This window comes from Lissotriton helveticus, chromosome 1_1 (genome assembly GCF_964261635.1).
Source record: "Lissotriton helveticus chromosome 1_1, aLisHel1.1, whole genome shotgun sequence".
Lineage (NCBI taxonomy): Eukaryota > Metazoa > Chordata > Amphibia > Caudata > Salamandridae > Lissotriton > Lissotriton helveticus.
Window position 1 is genome coordinate 1,665,976,310 of NC_136057.1, and position 26,879 is coordinate 1,666,003,188.

Below are 26,879 nucleotides of genomic sequence, written 5' to 3' on the forward strand. Positions count from 1 at the left end.
ATTAAAGGACCTAGTGTTCGTGACCAGTCGGGCATACAACTCTCTGCATTGGTGGAACCCACAAAACCTTTGCAAAGGACGACTGTTCCAAGAGCCTGTCCTACAAATAGTTGTAACAGCGGACGCATCCCTACTAGGATGGGCAGCCCATGTCCTGCACTACACAGTACAGGGACTCTGGACTATACAGCAAAAGAAAATGCATATCAACCTCCTAGAGTTGATGGCCATCTTTCTAGCACTAAAAGCTTTCGCGACACACGCAACAAAGCTGTGTTTATCCGGACGGACAACATGACAGCTATGTATTACATCAAAAGCAGGGAGGGACACACTCGCCACAGCTGTCGCACCTAGCTCAAGCAATGTGGAAATGGGCCATTCAGAGGAACATTTTCCTCATGGCAGAACACCTCCCAGAAAAGGACAACCAAGTTGCCGACCTGCTAAGCAGGCACAGCCAACAGATGCACGAATGGGAAATTCACCCCAAAGTGCTCCAACCATTCTTCCGGAAGTGGGGACACCCGGAAATAGATCTGTTTGCCACAAGAGAAAACACACAATGCCAGTACTTTGCCGCCAGGTTCCCACATCCGCAGTCGCAGGGCAATGCCATATGGATGAACTGGTCAGGCAAATTTGCGTACGCTTTTCCCCCAGCTCCATTAATACCGCTGGTGGCACGCAAAATGCGACAACATTCCCTGACGCTAATTCTAGTTGCTCCCATGTGGGCGAGGCAACCATGGTACACAACGTTCCTAGAACTATCAGTGGTGCCTCATCAAAGACTGCGACTCACACCCAGTCTTCTAACTCAGAGCCATGGCCAAATCCAACACCCAGATCCGCAACAGCTGAACCTAGCGATCTGGCTCCTGAAATCCTAGAATTTGGATACCTCAACTTGCCTCCAGACTGCATGAATATTATCAAAGAGGCAAGGAAGCCCACTACCAGAGCATGCTATGCAGCAAAGTGGAAACGTTTCGTCATTTACTGTAACAACAATGACATTAACCCACTTGATGCTTCCACTCAAAACATCATCTGCTACCTATTGCACCTCCAACGGTGCAATTTAGCCTTTTCTTCCATCAGAATACACCTAGCTGCGTTAGCAGCATATCTGCAAAACAGGCAACACCTTTCACTATTTAGGGTGCCAGCAATTAAAGCGTTTATGGAAGGACTTAAACGCGTAATTCCTCCAAGACACCCGCCTTCACCAGTCTGGAATCTAAACGTTGTCTTAACCAGACTAATGGGACCACCTTTTGAACCACTACACTCATGCAAACTACAATTTCTTACTTGGAAAGTGGCTTTCCTTATTGCCATTACTTCGCTTCGAAGAGTTAGTGAGCTGCAAGCCCTAACTATTCAAGAGCCATTCATTCAAGTACATGCAAATAGAGTAGTTCTGAGAACAAACCCTAAATTCATGCCAAAGGTGGTATCTCATTTCCATATAAATCAAACTATAGAACTGCCAGTGTTCTTTCAGAACCCACAAACAGTAGCTGAAAGGACCTTGCATACCCTAGATGTCAAAAGAGCTCTGCTATATTACATAGACAGAACTAAAACCTTTCGGAAGACAAAACAATTGTTTGTTGCCTTCTCCCCACAACACAAGGGTAACCCTATTTCAAAATCAGGTATAGCCCGATGGATAGTTAAGTGCATCCAAATATGTTATTTGAAGGCAAAACGCACCTTAACAGTTCCCCCTAGGGCGCATTCAACACGCAAGCTAGGGGCATCCATGGCTTTCCTGGGAAATATTCCTTTACACGAAATTTGTAGAGCAGCCACATGGTCAACCACACATACATTTACAAAACACTGCTTTGTAGATGTACACTCAAAACAGCAAGCTGCTGTAGGACAGGCTGTTCTCAAAACTCTTTTCCAGACTGCTGCAGCTGACACAGGTAGCCACCGCTAAGGGAGATACTGCTATACATTCTATGCACAGATATGAATTCAGCAGCCCACATGCCTCGAACGGAATATGCTACTTACCAGTATGCATCTGTTCTTGGCATGTAGGGCTGCTGACATTCATATCGCCCACCCACCTACCCGGTGCCTGTCGCAGCTGTAGCATTCACTCTTTGCATGGACATCTTTTACTGTACTATACTCCATCTCTGCCACAATGGCGCAAAACAATCTGAGGATGGAGAGGATGCCCATGCGCACTGTAGTCCGAGGGAGGAGCCACCTATCTCGTGATACTTTGAAGACTCTTCCAGGACAACAATGTGCAATCATCCGGACCCAACACTAGGCGGCGAACCATGCACAGATATGAATGTCAGCAGCCCTACATGCCAAGAACAGTTGCATACTGGTAAGTAGCATATTCCTTCCTGATTTCCCTTTTTCTTCCTGCATGCATTTTCTGTGAATGGTGTGTGTAATATAGCCTCTCTTCTGAGCAAACCAGTGGTTTTATGCACCATAAGTTGCTATTCACGCTAACATTCAAATGTCTTTGTTTTTAGGTCAGCAAAGCTTCCTGCATCCTCACAACGCAAATATTAATGAGGTTGCTAAAATCCAAAGAGGCGTCTGCGGCTGTTGATGTACGAACTTGGCCAACTATCATTGACACAGGTAAGGCTTTGACCGTATGGTTTTATAGAAATTATAGTAAGAAAGCCCTCTTGAACAAAACATTTTCCTCAAAATACATAGTCCTAGAGCAATGCAGTGTGACAGGCTGCAATTAGGATGCTGCTCTTGTGCCCTTAACATGCTACGAGAGACTGCAGGATCTGGCTGCAAGCTCAGCCTAGGCATGCACCAGAAAAATGGTACCCACATCCTTGGCACAATTGTAGGTATTCTGTGGTCAGGTTTCACACTGCAGCAGGAAATAGAGACAGTTTCATGGCCTGAAAGTGGTACTTAGTTTGATGAACCTTGCCCCAGGGGAGTGTGCGCCATCAGGTCTATGGTGCTCGGACTTGTGCTGGCCAATGCGTATCTCCTGCGGCCCATAAAGGAAACTGAGCCATTATGTCACCAAGGAAATCATTGCCATAAAGTTGACCGCTAGAGTACGTTTCTTCATTTTGAAGGCATCAAAAACAGATGTTGGTGAATGACCCGCATGACGTCTGCCTCTTGTGTTTGAGCTTGGAGCAAAACTCCAAGATATGTGAAGAATAAGCCCTCATGTACCAACAGTGGATCCTGGACCATGAAGCACATGTATGTTGCCGAACACCAAAAGAAGTCACAGACCTCGCATAGGTCCCACTCTGTTCCAAGTCAAGGGCTCAGATCTGTTTCTGCTTTTAAGTCTGTTCCTGTGACAGGTCTTCTTCACAATCGAAGTCCAGGTCGAATAATAAAAATATGAAGATAAAGCAGAACTCAACCCCATCCCACTCTGTCTGAAGAGAAGTCGTCAGGGAGTCAAGGTGCCTTTCAGTCCAGATCTACGGTTGAGGGGCCGACTCTGCATTTGATCCCAATGCGCCTGGTGTTTCCTGAGCCATTGGTCATGCCATAGATAGTCAAGGTTTTTAGGGAGCCCATGCTGATCTCTTTTGGCGCTCTTTTGCACCTTCTAGTGAAAACAGGGAAGGCTTGGGTCCTGTACTCCCCAGACTGGACCACCCAAATATTGAAATCACAGAAAGGTGTCAAGGGAGGTTTATTTTAAATATTCGTGATAAACCTGAGACCACTAATTCTGAGGTTTTTGAGCATTTATTCTGCTTAGTTTTGATACTTCAAAAAGACATTCATAAATTAATTGAACATGTCTTTTAAAAGGAAACACCACATTAGTAAATCACACAATTGCAACACATTTGTATGCGTGATTTAGAACCATTTTTTTGTGAGACAATATATACAACACATACATAATATGAAAACGTTATTTGCGACAAAATATATACAGCAAAACACTGATCACAAGACAAACATCAATAAATTATGTGTGCCAGCCTGAAGTTAAACCAGTTCTGCATTTGCACTGAAAATACAAGGTGGACAATTTCTCATTCAAAGACACATGTCTATTGTCCTGCCTGTGGGAGGGTGGGGAAGCATATCCTACTTAAGGGTGTTAACCTAGAAAAAGGGGGGGAATAATTTCTATTCAGTCACCTTGTGGCACACCCTGTTCTACCTTCCCCCACACTCAACAGCCAACGCGTTTCGAATCCCCAACAATTCCAGGATTCTCTTCGAGACTCAGACTTGGTTTTGTTTGGGCTCTCAATTGTGCTGCAGACAGATGTCCAATATCTGTTCTTCAATTCATAGTATTAATCAAGCCTTAAATTTTATGGGTGTATGGAAGCTCTTGATAATGATTTAAAAACAGTCCAGGATCTTGAGACTCGTGAAATGTAGTTAGAGCTCGCAGGCGTGTCGCCGTGAATTTCTTCTGCAATAATCCTGACTGTTTCCATTCATTTCGGCCATGCGAAAGCAGTTGGAAAATCATCTTGCTCCTCTCATTCAAACCGGCAGCTTCTGCACCTTCTGGCATGCCTTCAAGTGTGAAGGATCTACAGGGGGCTTCTGTCGGTTTACCACCGGTGGGTTCACCCATGGCACAGTCGGAGCCATTTGAACCTGACTTGCGTTCTGCACCAATGCTGGTAGCAGCTTCAATTTTGACACCTAGACTTGCCCAAATCCCTTTTTAATCAACACCTGCCTGTAAGAAAGTGCCCTCTTTTTGCATGGTTGCCACCACTTTTTGCTAAACTGCTGATGTACTGTGAGTGTGCTCTGGGTTCCTGCCAAACAGGTACCCAGGACCTATGTTCTTTCCCTAAATTGCATTAAAAACAAAACCCAATTGGCACTCTTTGACCACAGGTCAGTCGCTTGTAAATGCTACCACAGGTACCAAAGACAATGTGGCCAGGGAAAGCCTCTAAGGGCTGCAGCACTTATTGTGCCACCCTTAGAGGCCCTGTACCTTTACACGCACACATTGCGTTTGCAAGCTGCGTGTTTTGATGCAGAACAAAGTGAAAAGTCGACGCCTACAACCAACTACCCTGGCATAGCTCAGCCACCCCTCTAGCTGGGTGCATTATACCAGTGGTGAGGGTACAGGTGCATGAGCCCTGTACCCCTGCAGTGTCTTAGCCAATTCTTAGACATTGTAAGAGCAGTACTGCCATTAGGAGTGGTGCTGGGAGTTTGTCATTACGAACGCCACAGTACCATAATTGCTTTACTGAAAACTGGAACATTTGGTATCAAACTTCTCAGCACATTAAACCCACACTGATGCCAGTGTGGGATTTAATGGAAAATTCACACAGAGGGCATCTTAGAGATGAACCCTGAAAAGCAACCTAACACTAGTGTCCTGGCTGAGTGGCTGCTTTCCTAGCTGCCTTCACCAGACATGTTTCTGGACCCCTGGGTCGAGATCCTGCTGCTCTCCAGGGTCTGAAACAATGCACATCCCTGGATTTGGTACCAAGCCTCCTCCAGCAGGATGGGCGGGGTCCTCGAAGGGGAAGCGTCAAAGGATTGCCGCCTTTGTGAGCTTCCACAGGCCTTTGCTGCTTCCAGCAACTGTTCCCCACCGGTTCTGTCCCCCACTTTGGTTGAGAGAATCGTTGGGAAAAACAAGTAAGGAAGGGAGGTGTGCCCTCCTTTGCCAACCCCACCCCTTAGGGGTGAGGTGAGGTGAAGCGCAACTCTCTGTCCCCACCATCTTTCAGATGGGGAGACCCAGCCAACCAGAGTGAGGCATATGCCCCCCTCCCACTGGAAGGTGGCATAATAGGGGGTGTACCAACCCCAAGAAAGGGACCCATCAGTCCCAACCGTTACCTACCTGTAACACCCCAAAATCTCATAATTAAAGGCAACCCTGAACCTTGCCTCCTCAGACAAGAACTTGCCAAGAAGAAGAAGAGAAGAAGGACCAAAGAGCCATGCTAAAACTAAGAAGAGGACGACGCCCACTGACTTGGCCCCAGCCCTACCGGCCTATCCCCACCTTGAACCTGCGCCAGTGAAATCCCGGTGTGTACTGCAGCCAGAAGCCCCAAGACATCGAAGGACCTGCCCTGCCTTCCATACGAAAGACTTTGTCTCCCGTGAGCACCGGATTTGCTCCCCCACAGTCTCTGGCTCCGGCCAAATCCACGAGTCTGCACCCGAAACCTACGGCCCGAGTTTGAGTGGCCCAACACCACGAGGAGGGCTCCCGGCGATCCTGACCTAACCTCTGGTGATCTCTGACCTGCCGTGAATCTCCGAGCGAAACCTGCAGCCTCTTTCTGGAGGATCCCCTCAACCAGGACCGGAGCTGGTAAGAAAACCCGACGCCTAGAGACACCCCTGCACCCGACGCCCAAGGCCTTGGGTGGCCCAACCGTTGATGTCCCAGCATTCCCAGGCATCCAACTTACCTTTCCAACCGGTGGTCACCTCCAGAAGATCTGCGTCCCAGAGCCTGCAGTCTTTGTTGCAACCGGAGAATCCCCATTGAAAACAACAAGGCACACGATGTCAAAACAGCACCCTGCAGCCAGCCGCCCCTATGCCGCTGCGGGTGTACTTTGGGTGCCAACTCGGATCCCCCTTTGCCCTGAGCCTAACAGCAGGAACCTTGCTCCCACAACCTTGTGGCCTGCTCCTGAGCAGCCACCAACCGGAGGCCCCCTATCCCCCATTGGAAAACATTGGGTTTCAGGTCTCTGCACCCGGCCGCCCTAGTGTCGCTGAGGGTATCCCAAGAGTGCATCCTTGACACTGTGGCAACCCTGGTTTTAACCCCAGAATACCAACTCCTGCAAACAAGTACTTACCTGCAAACTCTTAACTCAATTTTTAGGTGGGCTTAGCGTTGCAGCGCATGCGCTGTTCGCTCTGCGAGGCATATTGTAATAGGGTTAGATGTTGAAGTGCTGTGGAAGCCCGCATATATTTTTCATTGGCTGTTGTCATTGTCCATGGTAAATGCTGGCTTCCGATTCAATATGAGGCTTCTTAGTCCCGCCTTGTTACCGCCCTGTCACTCTTTGTGACCGCCCGTCAGGACTGGATCTTTTACCTGCGGCATTACACGCTCTCCTTCATAAGTCGGTAGCCACTATGTTTTGTCAGTCGCCTTTGGCAATGGCAGCCGCGTGTTTTTTTTGGCATCGTGTTTTCACTTTAACGATAAATAGCTTCCGCCCCAGCCCGCGAGTGCCGTGTGGGGCGGCCGCTAAAGCAAAGTGAAAGAACGATGCAAATCTAAACAAGCGGCTGTCTTTGTGCAATGGAGACAGCTTGTTAATGAATTGCTTCTGGACGCACGCGCCTCGCTGCAGCTACAATTGAGTCCCATTCCATTGCTTAAGCTAATTAAAAAATAGGAATACATTTGGCTTCCTTTCTGAATGATAACAATTCAGCAGCAAGCAATATGCAATAATGATGTGTCAATAATGTACAGAAATGCTGTCAATAGAGCAATTAGCATTTGTCTGGAAGATTATTGCGACACAAGACCATACTTACTTAGGCAGTACAGCACAACAACAAAGAAACAGGGGCAAAGGGGCTGGTTGTTTGCAACCTGGGAGCACCGTGCTCGGTTTCGACAGATATTAATTGAGCTGGAAGCTGGGATAACAGCTCCACACTGCTGCTTCCACCAGCCGATAATATAGTTGAGTTTTCACATCACGAATGGGAGGAATCAATATTTACATACCCTCCACCTGAAGCAGGCAGAATGTTAGTTCTCCAGTATTAGGGGTGTCTTTCATAGATTCACATGATTGAATATTCCCCGTCGTCGAAGTGGGAGTCCCACGGTACATAAAATAGTAGTAAAATATATATATATATATATATATATATACACACATATATATATATATATATATATATATATATATATATATATATACACATATATATATATATATATATATATATATATATATATATATATATATATATATATATATATACACATATAGAAAAATATATAATTATACATATACATATAAAATGTAATACATATAAAATATAGAAATAAAGTTAAAAGTACCATAGAACTAAAAAGGCCCATAGAAGCCTTAAAGGGAGAATTCACTAAAGTAACATATCAGAGTCATTATAATAGTCCACATTCCAGCCCATCAGGCAGCAGCACCCTCTAGAACCTTCTCCTCAGAAGCTCAGGCCCTCAGATTATCTACCGCACGTCGTGTGAAGGGAGTCTCCTTGAGCTCTGCTCAGTTTTTTCTACTTCTATTGCTTACTTCAACTCTGAAGATGTCTTCAACTAAAAAATCTTTATTCAGGCCATGTTCTTCTTGTGGAAAGCTTCGCCTTTTTCATGAAGATCCTCACAGTAAGTGCATTTACTGCCTTTACCCGGATCATTAGGTAAGGAACTGAAAGTTTTGCAGGACTTTCTCTTCAAAGACTTTGAAAAATAGGGAGGCCCGTCTCCTTCTGTGGCTACAGAAGTTGAAGACTTCAGAAAATCCAGCTTCTGATATGGAGAGCGTGTCTTCTTTCCATTCCAAGGTCTCTCTTAAGCGTGGGTCAGAGACAGAGATGCCTTCTCCTTTCCTGAAGAGAAAGAAGCTTGTCGACGTCTCTAAAACTGTCTCCCCACGGGATCTGCCAGCCTCTATGCCTACGGAACCTGGTTCTCTGGCGTCGCAGTCCCAAGCTGTGCCCTTGTCATTAAAAACGGGCGCCGGCTTGTCGACGGGCTCGTCGACGCGTCCGTCGACGACTAAGAGATCCGTCGACGCTGTACAAATCATGACGACGACATGTTCAATGTCAAAGAAGACAACGACGACGTCTACCTCGTCGACGGCACTTCAAGAGGTGAGACCAATCTCCTCCATTGTTAAAATCTCGTCGACGACCGTCAAACCTGTCTCGTCGACGGCCCTGACTAATAAGCATTTGTCGACGAAGACTTCGTCGACACGTTCCTCGTCGACGACGGTCCCATCTTCCTCATCGACGGTGACCAGCCCGTCGACAGCGACATCCTCGTCGACAGTGGCGTCTACGCCGACGATACCACCTTCGTCGACGACTGCCTCGTCGACGGCGAAACCAATGATGACGGCATCCTCTTCGTCGACGACGCCGTGAAAATCCACGTCGACGTAAGCTAAGGGGAAAACATTGTCACCGTCGACGGCTCCAAAACCTTCGTCAGGAGTTCCCGCTTTGACAATACCATCTACGACCACCTCGTCGACGGGATCGTCGACGACACACCATTCACTTGCTACTGCAACTACTTTCACAGTGGTAACAGCTTCAGTGGTCAAACGCCCGGTTCCACTACACTTGAGTCCTATTACCAGTGGTGCTAGTCTTCCAGCACAGTTATTTGAGTCCGCAGAGGAGAACTCCAATGATGGTTCTTATGTGGATGACGTTTTTCGTCCTGCGTCCAGTCCCTCTGAACTCAATATAAAGTGCCATGAGGATGAGGAGGAGGGGAGTGCTCTCTTTCTCGTCCTGTGAGAGGGAGACAGAAGCCTATCTCTGATTGGCAGGGCTCCCCATCCTCAAGATGGCCGGAGCCCGGAGTTGTGCTTCACCTCGCCTCTCCCACCTGAGGGGTGGAGTTGGCACAGGCTGGCACACCCCCTTTCCACACGTAGGGATTCCAGCCAGTCTTCCCGGCAGAGTGGGGGTCAGAACTGGTGGGGGTCAGTTGCTGAGTACAGCAAGTGGTCTGGAGAAGCTCACAAAGGCGGTATGCCTTTGAAGCTTCCCCCTGCCCATCCTGGGGGAGGAGACCTAGCATCTCGCCCTAGATGTGCATTGTTGCAGGCCCAGGAAAGCGGGGGCTCTCCACCCAGGGGTCCAGCAACATGTCTGCTGTGTGGCAGCCTAGGCAGCCTCTCAGACAAGACGTGGATTGTAGGTTAGGTTTCAGGGGGCATCTCTAAGATGCCCTATGTATTGCATTTTACATTAAATCCCACACTGGCATCAGTGAGGGTTTAATGTGCTGAGAAGTTTGATATCAAACTTGTCAGTCTTCAGTGTAGCCATTATGGTGCTGTGGAGTTCGTAATGACAACCATGTACTTTTAATGGCATCACTGCACTTACAGTGCCCAGGAATGGCACTGGGTACTCTAGGGGCACAGGGCTCATGCACCTGTGCCCACACCACTGGCATAGGCCATGTTGACTTTGTTTAGGTCTGCACCAGGACACTCAAGTCTGCCAAGGCAGGGTGTGGGTGCAGGGCCCCTAAGGGTGGCACAATAAGTGCTGCAGCCCTTAGGGGTCTTCTCTGGTCACAATGCCCTGGGAACCTAGGTACCATTTACCAGGGGCTGACATGTGGCTAGAGATGCCAATTGGGTTTCAGCTACAATACAGTTTTAGGGAAGGAACACAGGCCCCGGGCTCCTGATTGACAGGAGCCAGGGCACACTCAGTCAAAGTACAACAGCAATTCAGCAAAAAGTGGGGGCATACCATGCAAGAAAGATGGCACTTTCTCACACTAGGACCAACATAGTCCTCGAATCCAACTCGCTGTTCATTACAGTTGATCTCAATCCTTACCCTTGTCCCTGTGTAGCCCAACCAGTTGCCCACGGTTGGTGCTTTGCTCTGCTTGGCGGTATTGTTATTTTTAGCATCAGAAAATCATAGCTCTGGGTCCCCTTAGTAAATGTTTGTTGTTCTTGTCTCATTTGTTTCATTAAAATATTCACTAATCTTATAAATTGGAGTGGGATGTTCGAGCTGTAGATTTTATACTTTTGCATAGATCGCCACCTGGTGTTGGGCTCGGATGTTTGCACTTTGTTTTTGTCTTGGAATAAGTCTTTGTAGTCACGAGGTAGGTGACTCCTCATTAGGACGAAAGTGCGCATGGGCATCGACTACATCTCCAGATTGATTTTTTCCGCCATTGGGTTTGGACGTGATTTTCTGTGCTCCGGGTCGGTGTAGTTTTCGAACCCCCTGTGACGCGCAATCCCTCTCCACTCGACGCTATTGTCTCGATGGAGTTTCCTTTTCGAAGCGTATCTTCAACATATATAAAATCCTCGATCTTCGATGCGGGTCTTTGGGCCTATCAGCGCCGACCATGCCAGCAGTCAATGGAAAGGACTCCTTTCAAAAAATGCCCCGGGTGTGGTGCGAAGTACCCACAGACGGACTTACACAAGGTTTACAACCTCTACCTCTCCCCGGAGCACGAAAACAAGAACTGCGAGGTCTGTATATCTTTCAGGTGAAAAAAACTATCCGTGACTGTCAGGCTCGACGTCACGAAATGTCTTCCGGAAGCAGCTCGATTCCGGACATCTTCGGAGCAGATTCCAATCTCCAGCCGGACAACAAGATGATGGAGAGATCTCCATCTCCGAAGCCGACGACTCCGACGTTGAAGACCAGGCAGTCACCCCGGCTCATCGGTCCGTGAGTACCGAAACCCCTCAACCAATCAAAACCAAACCTAAGGCTCCGGTAACACCTTCGCACTCTGGCTCAAGTCGACTCCGACAACACTTTTCAGACGCCCCGCCCTCGGGCCCTGTGATGAAACAAAAAGAAAAGCTTTCCGACTCTGGATCGAGCCAAACCCGTTCCGGTGCAGAAAAATAACCTTCGGCACCGAAGTCTAAAACCAAGGAAGTGCCAAGCCTTTCTTTGTCGGCACCAAAACCAACCTTGACGCCCAAACCCTCTGCATCGAAGCAAAGAAAGGACAAGCATCCGGAACCGAAAAAATCTTTGGAGCCCCACAAGCCTTTGGAGCCGAAGAAACTCTTAGAGCCACAAACTCCTATTCCAAAGGCTAAGGAGTCGAAGACCCCACACAAAACTTCAGAGACACGGGCAAAACAACATTCTGACCCCAAGTCTTTGGCACCGACAAAGGACATTGTACCCGCGCAACAGCTTCCAGTAGATTTTTCCGCTCTGAAACAAAAGACTCTCTACATTGACCCAGAGACTGGTAAAGTTGTAACCAAGCCTCCTAAAAAGAGAAAATTGGACACTTCAGAACACCCTGAAATAGCCATGAAGCGAAAGGAGATGAGCACTAATACTACTCCACCTCTCTCTCCTTCTCCAGCTGATCCAAATATAATTACTCCAGCACACTCCCCACAACATACATTTTCACCTCAACCACTGGATGATGAAGATGATTATAGTGAGGAAGGTGGGGACGGAGATCCAGATAAAGATGATGACGCACATACCATTCCACACAATCCGGATCCTTGGGATTATTACAACACAGATCCCGACCCACACAATGACACGGACCTCTATCCCTCTATCCCTCTAGACCATCACCACCAGACGACAATATTGGGTTTGTGCAACTCATTAACAGAGCTGCTCAGTACCATGGGGTACAGTTACACTCCAACCCTTTAGAGGAAGACTTTTTACTGGAAACATTTCAACCCACACAAGTCCACACACACCCTGCCAATGTTCAAACATGCACCAGACGTTTTTAAGGATCCCGTCAGAGCCTGGATTCTTAACACCAGGGTAGACAAAAAATATAAGGCAACTCCCAATGACCCACTGTACATTAATGGTCAGGTCCCTTTAGATTCTCTGGTAGTGTCTAATGCACGCAAGAGATCAAATTCACAAAGCACAGGCGCGACACCCCTCCTTCTGATAAGGAATCCAAACTCACAGACGCATCTGGAAAATGCATCGCATCACAGGCTGCTAATCATTGGCAGATTGCCAATGCTCAAGCTTTGTTGGCCAGATATGACAGTGCTCATTATGATGAGCTTGAAAAGCTGATGCAACATCTTCCTGACCAACTTAAAGACAAAGCCAATGACCTTATACAAGAGGGAAAATTAATCACAAATATGTCCATCAACTGGGCGCTTATCAGAAGGATTCCAACTTGGTAGGAGGACACGCCAGGGATGCCCTCTCTCTCGCCCTTGCCCTGGAGCCGCTGGCGACATGGATTTGCAAAGACTCAGTGATACGAGGCCTGCGTTGGTCATCAGAATGGGAAGACCACATCACACTTTATGTGGATGATATTCTGCTATACTTAGCCTCCCCGAAAGCATCACTCATTAGTGTTCTAGATATCTTGACAATATTTGGGAGATATTCTGGATTCTCCATTAATTGGACCAAGTCTCTTCTTTACGTCCTCAGAGGAGACCCACCCCACCCCACCAAAAGGCTGCCCAATTCAAATTAACCGCATGCGTGCGGCATGATTTCCGCCCGTACGCTGGATTTTGCAGGTTCGCACTTTACATGACGAGCTGGGCTCGTCATGAGCGTGCGAGGAGGCTACCTCATGACGAGCCCAGCTCGTCATGAGCGTCGAAGGGGTTAACTCAGTGGGCTTTACTTACCTGTGTATCTATATTTCCCTAGATCAGACTCTCCGCTTTACCTGCAATCTTCTCCCACCAAGGCAAAGGTTGTAGCGGGATATTGCCGTCTGGAAAGCGCTTCCACTCTCGCTGTTGGGCAAAGCGGCACTCTTCAAAATGATGTCCCTGCCCTGCTTTTTGTACGCATTACAGAATTCCCGAGACCCCGCTCTACATCATACTTTAAAGAAATCAGGAACTACAGAGAGACTTGTTGTGGATTGGAAAACCTCGTATAGCCTTAGCCAAACTCACGCTGAATTGGTATGACAGGGGCATTAGCCTCCCAGACGTCCAGAAATACTACTGGGCGGCTCACCTCGCAGCTATTAACCATGGCACCTATGGTCGCCCGGACGATCCAGGATATGCGATGGATAGATGGCTTCTACCCGGTAGGAATTAGAGTAGGGCGCTCTATTTGAAGCCTCAGCGCTACCTCCTTACCGGGCCAACCAAGCATTCGGTCAAAGTGTGGCACACTGCAACCAAGGCACAGGGATGGGAGCACTCACTCATGTTGGCAACCCCTTTATGGGATTCAGAAATATTGGGCCATTTGTGGAGGACAAAAGGGTTTGATAAATGGGATCTCATCAGGATCTCATCAGGATCTCACAGATTAAGGATGTTTGGTTTAAGGGTGAGGTGACAACGTTCCCCTCTCTGCAGCAGCACCACAACTTACCAGAGTCAGAACGTTTCAGATACGCACAGATTCGCCACATGTTCCGGTCGCACCTCCGGAGAGGCTCTTCCCCTCCAGAATCCTCCCCATGGGAGGACCGATTGCTGTACGGCAATTTGCCCGAAAAAGCCATATCCTTAACCTATAAGAAACTAATCAATAATATGACAGATGGGAGGAGCCTAGCTGGCGACCGAGATGGTTGCTTAGACGCTCGGCTCCGTGAGCCTTCTCACCCCGCGCATACATCCTGGCAATTATCCTGAGCCGTAACGACATATTTAAGTAGGCGAAGGACAGCTTTCACTCACCGTTTGCTCCTGAGGCTTTTGCGTGCAGCTGACCCCTGGAAATGTCCCTGACTGTTTTGCGGCCTTCATAGAGCTGGGACCGAGGTGTCGAGTGAGGAGGGCAGCCGGCCTCGACTGCGACAACAGCGGCCTCTGGTGGAAGTGAGGAGTCGGCCGGAGGGCACCGGAGATCTGATGGGCCGATGGTGACGATGGTGACGGTGCCGACCCAGTCCATCAAGCGGAGTGCCTTGTGGGATGTGCGGTACAGCAGGGTCGAGGGGAGTGCACGATACTTGGCCCCCTTTCCAGTGTTGTGTCCTGACTAATGGCTTCCTCCATAATCGGCGGGCGGCTCCCGGGGAGCGGCGGGGATTTTGTTTAGCCTTTTGGTGGCCCTTCGCTGAGAAGCCTGCCTTGACCTGCGGGGTTGTGAATCCTGTTGCGCCTTGACGTGGGGCCTGGCCCCGAGGTAAGGTGGAGAGGGAAGAGGCCGGATCAGCTAAGATGGCGGATGGCGCCCTCTTGCGCAGACCACATCCAGGCAGAGAAGCCGCTGTGAGGGAGAGTCCTGGGGTCTGGCGACACGAAACGGAGCCCACGTCCAGAGATATACTGGCTGTGCTAACAACCCTGCATACGACCCTGCTCCGGGCTGCCCGGGATCTGGGAAGAAGGATGGCCGCCATTGTTGTCCCACCGTTCTACACGGGATTAGTTCGATCTCAAGGAAGCGCCGATGTGCTTGCCTCTGCGTCAGTGCTGAGTGCTCCAGCTACGCCTCTGTTTGTGGAGACGCTAGATGACCTGATTCATGAAATAGATTTAAACGGATCTGTTGTACATGTGAGTGACTCGTCGAGGCCCTTTTCTCTTCGGAGGCTGGGGAGACTACGTCGATCTATGGTTGGGACTGCCCTGGCGGCGTTTCAGCGCTTATCGGATGGTGTGACTCTCTTTCCCTGGCTGGTACGAATGTGTTCGGACTGGAGGATGTTTTTGGGGTCGATACTGACACGGGCGGATTTCCGTCATGCATCCTCGGCTGTGTTTTGGTGGCTGAAGTTCCATGGAGTGACGACACTACCCGGTCTGCCCGGATCACTTGGACCCTCCATGCTGCTCTGTATGCCTATTGATAAGTGGACACATGTTGTTGCTATTGATAGAAACGGCCAGTGGTGAGCCCGTCTAGGGCATAGTCGAACTTATTGTTGGCTGACGATGATTTGGGAGACACCCGGCGGGGCTGTTATTGATTGGGCTATCGGTGATTAATGTTTTCCATGGCTATTCTGCTCTTGCTTTTGGGATGTTTACTGTCGCGGTGGTGGGGGGGGGCGGGTGATCAGATCGATGGCTCTTCCCCACATTTTTTCTCTTTTTCTTCTCTTTCTCTTTTCTATATTTCGGGTCTCCTATTTAGGGCGACAGGCACGCTGCTGGGGGGGATAGGCCGTAGCCTTCTGCAGGGATGCAGGGTGGGGGGTAGGGGGATGGGGTTTGTTAATTTGTCCTTTCTTTGTTTCTATGGCCCTTTGTCTTTCTTCCTTTTTGGTGTCGTCGTTTTTCATGTTTCCTACTGTATGTTTCGTTTTGAGGGGTGGGGTGCAGCTTTGCTACGAAACCTATTTGTTTTGACGTTTATCCTGATTCGTACGCCTTGCCCCCAATACTTCCAACGTATTTGCATTCATTGCGGATTTCCTGCTTCGTGCTTGCTATTGTAGGAACATGTATGACCGTATGGCATTGATTCTGATTTTTCTTTATTGTAAATTGAACCTTCTCGAATCCTGAATCTTGTATAGTTCTCTTGAATACGAGGTATATCCTGGACGTTTATTAGACCCCGATTTTCGGGCTGCTGTAATTTTTACACTGATCGCTGTACTTATGACTTGACTAGTGGCCGGCCGGGGAGGTTGTAGGCCCATGCTTGTATTTACTTGATGTGACAATAAAGGCTCTCAAAAAAAAAAAAAAAAAAAATGACAGACCCTCTTCGACCAATAATGGAAAAGAGATGGACTTGAGCTAGATGATGAGGAATGGCAGGAAGCGGTGTCTTCCTCAAGGGTGGTGGCAATTTCGGCTAGGCTTAGATTAGTGCAAATCAAAATTCTCCACAGAGTGTACGTTACAGGGCCTTGCTTGGTTCGCATGGGTAGGGCTGAGGGAAGGGATTGTAGACGACAATGTGGTCAAGTGGGCACATTCATGCCAAAACTTTTGGAATGCTACCACGTGCAGGCATACTTGCGGAAAGTACATGACATCATTGGGGAAGTGCTCACATCTGTCCTCCGCCTGGAGGCGCGGCGCTGCCTTCTGATTGTGTGGGAACCTACAGACCTGAATAGCCCTAGCAAGCAATGTGTCACACTGGGGTTAATGCTGGTAAAGAGAAATATTGCACAAAAGTGGGATGCCTCACAACCACCCAAAATAGAGGATTGGCAAGCGGATCTAGAATGGTGCATGTATAGGGAAAAGACTGTATATCTTGCACGGGATTGCCCTGGAAAGTGGTCACGGATATGGGGCCACTGGAATGAATGCGAGGGAATATTTGCAACCCACCACTTGGCATGGAACTGGATGATTCCCCCACCCCATAAAGTGTCCTTACGGTGTACTGTTATTCAATTCTGTTTGACAATGTATCTGATAATCAGAAAGTATCAACTACTTTCTCTGCACTGTATCTTGTTTGTCGATGAATATTTAATAACAAGCATTTACAATGCAATAGGTCTCGCAGCATTAAAGTTTGAGTTATTGGCATGGTGTATGACAATGCGTTGCATAACTTCTTTTAGCAAACATTGAATTGGTGAGCAGTCAGAGTGTGTGCAAGAGTATGCTGTTCTTGAAAGCAGTGTGGTACAGAGTGCAGGAATTTGGATGACCTGAGCAATGTGGATGATGCACCTCACACACGGGGCTGACGCAGTTATTATTCACACAGCTCTGATGATGCACCTCAGTAGCCCTGTTTATATCCTGCAACTTGTAGGGAATTGCTGTTTGTTCATCAAAGTCTATAGGACCGGGGTATTTCATTATTGACTGAAGTGGGAAGGCCGAGTAAGCATGACGAGAGGGTATTGAACACACTGCTGCATTCCACATATTTTCCTGTTTTAAATCGCTCTTTCCCTTTCTTTTTTTGCTCTTTGTAAACATGTGCCTTATTTTCTTTTGAGACCACTTTTAAATGATTTGGGTAGACCGTGCTTAGAAATCCTTACTAATTACAATGCTTATATGAGGCAGGCTTCTGGTAAAGCGCCAGCAGGAAGGAACTATTTGTACATAAAATAAAGCTTGCGATTAGCCTAGAGATAAATTTCCAAATTAGGACAATGTTTCACAACAGTTCTACTCTGAGAGCTAGGTGGTGGTTCGCTTAACAACAAAAAATGATGCGGGTGATTGAGCAACTGCTATGTGGGTATTGCCGCCTTCTTCGACACAGGTGAATCCACAGACCTATTGAATTGAGCAGCGAGCAAAACGCTAGTCTCTCGGGAAGCGTTTTCTGCTATGAACACCCGATGGTGGGAATTTAACCTGTGTGATTGATGGTCTTTGCATAAACCATAAAGTAAACACTGCCAGCAGAAACCCATATGTCCGCTGATATTGATGAAACATGAGGTCAGTAGTGTGCACTACAAATAGTTACTTTGAAGCGCCACACTGTCTGAGGTTGTGATAGCCAGGAGGTGCATTGTAACATTTATCCTGGCATATGAGCCAGCAGAATTGAGACTTCTTGTATGGAAAAGGAAGAAATAAATGAACCTGGAAGCCTATGAGAATGGAGTGGACCTTTTGAGGTGCTGTCGGTTTGTGTTGGGGATCAGGCGAGATGACTGCAATATGTGCGCGCGCATTCGAAAACGAAACCTAGCGTGGGGGCGGGACTTCCGTCTTGTGCGCGAAGCTCGCGCCCACGGAGTTCCTGGTCCGAGGAGCAGTGGTGACGCGGGGCTCCCATGCCTGAGGGAGAGCCCCGCGGAGGCGACAGAACACCGGATTGGCGGTAAGTGGGCCTTGGGGGGCGCTCGTGTGTGTGTGTGCGCGTGTGTGTGTATGTGTGCGACGGCGGGGGTGTCTCTGTATGTGTGCGTGTATGTGCCCTCCTGTGTGTGTCTCTGTGTGCGATGGCAGGGGTGGGGGGGGGAGTGTCTCTGTCTGCGTGCGTGTATGTGCGCTCGTGTGTGTGTGCGCATGCGTGCAGGGGGAGGTGTGCCTGGGTATGTTTGCGCTTCCCAGGAGACAGCCACAGCGAGCGCGGCGCGTGCCAGTTTCAAATCGCCTCCAAGGTGATGCGCGTGGCCAGGATTGTCTTTTTGGGCCCCAATCAAAACAATTCTTCCAGAGGATACTTTCGTGGAGGGTACAGAGGCAACAATGGTAAGGGAAGAGGTCGTGGTAACAATTCCCGCAACTCCCCTACCACCAAGCAGTGACTTCCCTTCACTTCCCCTGATCATCCCACTCCTGTCGGGGGACGCCTCTCACTGTTCCTACCTGTCTGGAATTCTATCACAACAGACAAGTGGGTAAGACAAATTATCCAGTATGGTTATTGCCTGAAACTCACCCCTACTCCCCCAAATATCCCTCCCAGACAATGTCCAATGTCCCTGGAACATCTGACTCTCCTGAAACAAGAGGTTCTCTCTCTCTTACAAAAGCATGCAATAGAACCAGTTCCCTTGCCTCATCAAGGCACAGGAGTTTACTCCCTCTACTTTCTAATTCCAAAAAAGGACGGCTCTCTCAGGCCCATACTGAACCTCAGACCATTAAACCTCTACATTCAGTCAGACCACTTCCACGCGGTCACTCTTCAACAGGTGCTCCCACTGCTTCAATAAGGCGACTTTCTCTTCACTCTAGATCTAAAGGACGCCTACTTTCATATTCCCATTCACCCCGCTCACAGGAAATATCTTAGGGTTGCGGTGGACGGTCAACACTATTGATTCAAAGTCCTTCCGTTCGGAGTGAGTACAGCACCCAGTGTCTTCACCAAGTGCCTCACAGTATTGGCAGCTTATTTACGAAGACAACTCTTTCATGTGTTTCCTTATCTGAGCGACTGGCTCATAAAAGCCAAATCACACAGCAGCTGTGTGCAACACACACACAAAACAATCCAGCTGCTTCACAACTCGGGCTTCCCGGTGAATCTCACCAAATCCCACCTTCAACCATCCAACACACAACAATACCTAGGAGCTACAATAAACACCTCAAAAGCATTAGCATACCCCTACCCTCTCAGGACAAGCAGTATGCAAGCTCGAATATCCAAATTTCAGCCTCAACACATTACCAGCTTGAGTGTTCATGCAGTTGATCGGGATGATGGACTCTTGCATTCTCATCGTCCCTTATGCAAGACTCCAGATGCATCCATTACAGGAGTGGTTGGCACGTCAGTGAAACCAGGTTTAAGGTCAGCTAACAGATCTGGTGTTGGTGGACAGCCGCTCACATCACTCTGCAGTGGTGGAACACACAAAAACTTTCCAAAAGGGCGGCCGTTCCTCGACCCGGTTCCACAGATAGTGCTAACAGACGCATTGCTCACCGGCTGGGGAGCTCATCTTCAAAACCAGACCATTCAGGGCAAGTGGACCCCTCAGTAAAAACAACTCCACATAAATTACCTGGAATCGTTGGCAATTTTTCTAGCGTTAAAATCCTTTCAACTCCATCGGGTAGGCAAAGCTGTCCTGGTCCGTACAGACAACATGACAGCAATGTACTACGTACAGAAACAAGGGGGGACACACTATCTACAGCTTTCAAAGCATATGGAGATGGGCCAGTCCGCAAAACATATATCTCCTTGCAGAACCCCTCCCAGGAGTACACAATCAGATTGCAGATCTGCTCAGTCGTCAAACACAGCAGATCCATGAATGGGAACTTCATCTTTTTTTGTGTAAAATTAGGGAACATTTGGGAACTTCATCTTTAAGTTCTTCCATTTTTTCAAATGTGGGGCCAGCCACATATAGATCTGTTTGCCACACATCAAAACACAAAATTCCCTCGCTTCTCGTCCAGCTATCCACACCCATTGTTGAAAGGCAATGCGCTATGGTTGAACTGGTCAGGCAAAATTGCTTGCTCTTTTCCGCCTCTCCCACTATTTCCGTTAGTGGTTAGGAAGCTCAAACAGCATTCCCTCACAATGATCCTGGTTGCTCCAACATGGGCCCAACAACCATGGTTCACAACCCTCTTGGAACTATCAGTGGTTCCTAATCAAAAACTGCGCGCCTCACCCAGAACTAGGGAGAAATAAGACATTCAGATCCCAATTAACTCAACCTTGTGATCTGGCTCCTGAAGTCTTAGTTCAGTTACCTCAATCTCACACCAGACTGCATGAACATCATTAAGGAGGCTAGACATCCTACCACCAGAGCATGTTACGCCGCTAAGTGGAAACGATTTGTAATTTACTGTACAAATAACAAAATCAATCCACTAGATGCTTCTATTCAAAACATTGTTATTTTTTGCACTTTCAACAATGTAACCTTCCTTATACATCGATAAGACTACATCTCGCGGCAATAGCAGCTTATCTCCAAAACAGACAAAGCTTGTCTTTGTCTAGGGTACCCACTATTCAAGCATTTATGGAGGGTCTTAAAAGAATAATTCTACCTAGAGCTCTACCCTCTCCAGTATGGAATTTAAATGTTGTTCTTACTAGACTCATGGTTCCCCCTTTTGAACCTCTGCATAATTGCGAACTACAGTTCCTCACTTGGAAACTAGCCTTCCTAGTCGCTATCACATTTCTCAGAAGAGTTAGTGAACTCCAGGCATTGACCATACAAGAAACTTTTTAACATCATAATAAAGTGGTTCTTAGACCTAAACCAACATTTTTACCTGAAGTCGTTTCTGCTTTCCATCTTAACCAATCTGATGAACTCCCAGTCTTTTTCCCCACAACCAGACTCAGTAGCAGAACGAGCTCACACGTTAGATGTTAAAAGAGCAATACTTTACTACGTTGAAAGGACAAAATCCTTTAGGAAAACTAAACAACTCTTTGTGGCTTTCTCCCCACCTCATAAGGGCAATCCCATTTCCAAAGCGGGGATCGCAAGGTGGATTGTTAATTGCATCCAAATATGCTATCTTAAAGCCAAACGCACGCTAACCATTCCCCCTAGAGCTCATTCCACACGCAAACTAGGGGCTTCTATGGCATTCTTAGGGAACATTCCCCTAGATGATATCTGAAAAGCAGCAACTTGGTCTACACCGCACGCTTTTCACAAGACACTATTGTGTAGATGTGCAAGCAAAACAACAAGCTTGTGTGGACCAGGCTGTATTGAGAACACTTTTTCAAACCACTGCAACAGATACAGGTAGCCACTGCTAAGGAGGTAACTGCAGTACAGTCTATGCACAAGTATACGATCTACGGAACGGAAAATGCTACTTCTGTAGTAGGGGATCTCTGTGTACAGTCATAATCTAGTGAATAGTCCCGCCCATGTGCGTGGACTCCGGAGCAATCAAAAATAATCTCTTAAGGTGTCGAAAAATGCAGAACTGCACAGACACTTAAGAGAGAATTAAAGACAGATAATGCAGCCTATATCCACAGGCTACACTGTCCAGTACTTCAACTAGAAATTCCACCAAAAATCCACAAACAGCAAAGCCTGTCCAGATTTCTCTTGCTATAACAGCAAAAACCCTCTGGAATGATAGAGAGGAAGACATGGACAGACAAGCCCCATAGGCTGCCATTATGTGGCTCAGAACAGGATACTGTGCCTTTAAGAGAACTTTCCAGAACTTCACAGTATCCCAGAATACACTGCAGGTCCCTTTTACTTTCAGTTCTTTTTTCCGGCTCCTGCAAGCAGGACCCTGGAGCATTGAGCTCTCCCTTTTCAAGGGTTTATTGGTGATTTTTTCACTTTTTTCAGATTACTTGAGTGCTTTTCTTAAAGTACTTTGCTGTTTCTTCCTGTTTGTCTTTGGGTGCACTCTAATTGTCAAATATGCCTGCATTATTCGACAAATGCCTGAGTGCTCCAGGGAGAAGGCCAAGTCTGACCCACACGAGGTGTGTATCATCTGCCTTCCTTCATCCCATGTCCCAGAAGAGTGTGACTTCTGCCAGGGTTTCTCTAGCAGGACCCTGAGGGATAGGATGAAGATCAGGCTTCAGGGCCTTGAAGACAGAAGACGGAAGGCACAAGGTGGGTCTGGAGGGGCTTCATCTGCCCATGCTGAGGCCTCTGGGGGGCTCCCCAGGGGCAGGAAGACCAGCAAACGTCCCCATTCTCCGTCGGCGTCGATTGCACCGATCACGACGTCGAGAGGGATGACTGCAGTCTGTTCCCCATCTCCCCAGGGCTCTGGGTCAAGGCGACGTCGACGCTCGGCGTCGAGGGAACTGAACAGACCGCCATCTAAGTCTCCGGTGACGATTTCGTCGTCCTTGAGTATTCGACGTCGAGAGGCCCGGCGACACCGCCGTTCGGCGAAGAGGAGAAGGTCGCCGTCGTGGCGAAGATCGCCGTCGAGGCAAAGGTCGCCGTCGAGGCGTAGAAGATAGCCGGCGAGGCATAGAAGGTCGCCGTCGAGACGTAGGCGGTCACCATCGAGGCGAAGGAGGTCGCCGTCGAGGCGAAGGAGGTCGCCGTCGAGGGATCGGTGCTTGCCGTCGAGGAGACGAAGCTCGCCGTCGAGGGGCCGACGCTCGCCGTCAGGTCGCCGTTCTTCGACGTCGGGATGAGGCAAAAGGAGTTCTGGCGCCAGGAGTCAGTCTGGCAGGCGTCACGGGCCTATGGAAGGCTCTCCAAAGTCCCAGCCTAGTAAAGCGGGCGGGTCACCGGGCTCGGTGTACTCTGTTGTGTATACCCCTGCTAGGCCGAAGACAGTTACGCCGCCTCCTCCTCCGTTACCGAGAGGTGTTCCTCCGCGGGCTCCCACCCCGCCTCCACTTCCGCCTCCTCCTCAGCCGCAACCCCAGTTGCCGGCTGACCGTGATTTTTTATAATGCTTCACAAGAAGCATTTGTCTCGCCCTCTACTACCGCTCGTGCCAGGATTGGTAGAGCCAGCGGAGGAGCTGTTCCTCACGCCTGCAGTGACGAAAGCCGTTCCATCCCGTCTTCTTAAGAAGTACAGGGCTCCGGATTCCGACCCGGCTTTTCTGAGGATTGACCCTGTTCTGGACTCCGTTATAGTGACAGCAGCCAGAAAACAACATTCTACCTCTCCGTCTTCTACCATGCCTCCGGATAAGGAGAGCCGATGGATCGACTCTAATGGCAGCAAGGCCTGTGGGATGGCAGCTACGGCCATGAAGAACGCTAGTGATACGGCTTTGCTGGGGCGGTATGATCGTGCCCTGTGGGAATCCCTCCAGCAGTTCACGGAACTCCTGCCACGAGATAGGAGGGAGGATTTCCTCGAAATCCAGAAGGAAGGGATGCTGGTTTCGAACCAGGTCATCAGCGTGGCTGCTGATGGTTCTCTTTTGGCGGCCCATGGTTACTGTCATGGGATCAACCAGCGACGCCATGCTTGGCTCAGGCTCACATCACTCAAGCCGGAGGCCCAGCAGCGAGTGGCTAATCTGCCCTTCTCGGGGGAGACCCTGTTCGGAAAACATGCGGATGATGAAATGGCCGGCATGAAGGCGGAGGCCGAGACTCTGACGGCTGTGGGCTTGGAGAAGCCCAAAGAAAAGAAAGCCTACCGCCCGTTCCAGAGATGGTTTGGGGCGCAGGGCAGAGGGCGAGGACAGGCTTCGGGACAGCAGCAGCAACAACAGCAGCAGTTCCGGAGGCCCTTCCAGAAGCGCCAGAAGGGTAGAGGAGGTCAGCAGTCCTCTACAGCGAACAAGGGCGCGGCGGGGTCTCGACCCTGAGCTGTTACTTCCCCTACATCCGTTACCCGCTCCGGTGGGGGGAAGCGTTCAATTTTTTCTGGCAGAGTGGAGAAAAATTACTCAGGACAAGTGGGTGCTGAATATTGTTTGCAATGGATACAGTCTTCGGTTCACCAGCCCGCCTCCATCAATTCCTCCGGTCAGCTTGCAGTTTCAGCTGCGCGGGCTCCAGGCGGAGGCCGATATCCTGTTAAGGAAAAGGGCGATAGAAGACGTGCCTCTGTCTCAAAGAGGAAGAGGTCTGTACTCCTGGTTCTTCCTGGTCCGCAAAAAGGACAAGAACGAGTTCAGGCCCATTCTGGATTTGCGACAAGCAAACCAGTGGATTCGCAGAGAGAAGTTTTGCATGCTGTCGTTGCATCAGATTTATCCTCAGCTGCAACAGGGAGACTGGCTGTGTGCCATAGACCTACAGGATGCCTACTTCCATGTGCCCATTGCACACAAACACAGGAAGTTCCTGCGATTCCAGGTCGGCGCCAATTATTATCAGTACACAGTACTGCCGTTCGGACTGAAGTCTGCGCCCAGGACATACTCGAAGTGCATGGCAGTGGTAGCGGCACACCTAAGGAAGAACAAGGTGTATGTCTACCCATACCTGGACGATTGGTTGATCAAGGCCTCCTTCTCGGAAGCTCAAGCGCACTTCCAGAAGACGTGCGTTCTCTTGAACAAGCTGGGGTTGCACATCAACATGTCCAAGTCTGTCCCGACTCCGGTCCAGTGCATCCAGTACTTGGGAGCCTCCATCAATACGCTGTCAGCAAGCGTGTCTCCTTCGGAGGAGCGACGATTATCACTCCTTCGGAAGGCTCAGGCTCTTATGACCACTCCATCTACAACAGTGAGGACGGTGTCTTCTCTACTGGGATCGATGGCCTCTTGTATCTTCCTCACGCCTCACGCACGGCTGCACATGAGACCATTGCAGGAGTGCTTGTAGGATCAGTGGGATCAGAGGAAAGGGTCTTGGGACGACAGGATACGACTGTCTCTACATGCTCTTCAGTCCCTGAAGTGGTGGTGTTCGGCGGAGAATCTCCTGAGAGGGGTTCCCTTCCACAAGGACATTCCCACGCAGACTATCGTGACGGATGCGTCTCTCCACGACTGGGGGGGCGCACTCCGGAGACTTACAGATTCAAGGGACGTGGTCCCAGACGGAGTCCACGTACCACATCAATTTCCTGGAACTCAGAGCTGTTCACTTGGCGCTGAAGGCCTTTCTTCCGTCCTTCCAGACCAACTCTCTGCTTGTGCAAACGGACAATACGACCACGATGTATTACCTCAACAAGCAGGGGGGGGTTGAGATCGCGCACCCTGTCGCAGGAGGCGCAGGCGATCTGGCACTGGCTTCTAGCCAGAGGACTGACGATAACGGCTACCCATCTACCAGGTGTGCAGAATGTTCAGGCAGACGCACTGAGCAGACTGATTCAGGAAAACCATGAATGGGTCATAAACGACAAAGTACTAGGAGAAGTCTTCGCAAGGTGGGGGACTCCAGACGTAGATCTGTTCGCCACCGCCGAAAACCGCAAATGCCGAGACTTCGCCTCCAGGTACTGCCAGCCGGGGACGCTGGGGAATGCGTTATGGATCAACTGGTCGAACAGCTTTCTGTACGCTTTTCCACCCATTCCCCTGATTCCGACGGCGCTCATCAAGCTGTCCCAGTCCAGGGCGCGGATGATCCTGATTGCCCCGGAATGGCCCAGACAGTGGTGGTTCACAGACCTGCTTCACTGGTCTCTCCTTCCTCACATACGGCTGCCGTGCAGGCCGGACCTTCTCACGAAGTTCGGGGGGCAGATGTTGCACCCCAACCTCTCCTCTTTGAGTTTGGCGGCATGGCTCCTGAGATAGTGCAATATGGCCATCTGAATCTACCAGAAGATTGCATGGACATACTGAAGGAGGCTAAATGACCTTCCACTAGGACTTCTTATGCTTACAAGTGGAAGAGGTTTTGCATCTGGTGCAAGTCTAAGAACTATGACCCAACGACATGTAAGGAAGATGTCATCCTTCCATATCTTCTACATCTGGCGCAGTCTGGCCTTAATGTCCATTCCATTAAGGTTCATCTGGCTGCATTGACTGCCTACAGGAAATGCCCTTCACAGACTTCCTTCTTTCAGATCCCTGTGATCAAAGATTTTTTGGAAGGCTTGAAGAAAGTGTTCCCTCCTGTCCGGCTTCCTTCGCCTTCATGGGAATTGAATGTGGTGCTGTCCAGATTGATGAAGGAGCCTTTTGAAACCTATTCATAAGGCTTCGTTGCAGCACCTGTCCTGGAAGGCGGCGTTCCTCGTGGCCATTACATCGGCCCGCAGGGTGCGTGAAATTCAGGCGTTGTGTTGCCAAGAACCTTATACTGTATTTCATGCTGCTAAGGTTGTTATGCGTACTCACCCTAAATTTCTTCCTAAAGTTATATCTGACTTTCATGTTAACCAGACCATAACTCTGCCTACGTTTTTTCAGAATCCTTCCTCTCCAGCGGAAAGGTCCCTGCATTCCCTGTAT

The 26,879-nt window shown here is 49.0% G+C and overlaps 1 protein-coding gene across 1 annotated transcript in view; it reads left to right on the top strand.

The window, feature by feature from the left end:
* DIP2B (DIP2 acetate--CoA ligase B (putative)) overlaps positions 1–26,879 on the top strand; it is an 805,292-nt gene that overhangs the window by 564,643 nt on the left and 213,770 nt on the right. The window contains exon 28 of the mRNA XM_078688921.1: positions 2,517–2,628. Coding sequence (XP_078545047.1) covers positions 2,517–2,628 — 112 coding nt within the window. The remainder of the gene's footprint in view (positions 1–2,516; positions 2,629–26,879) is intronic.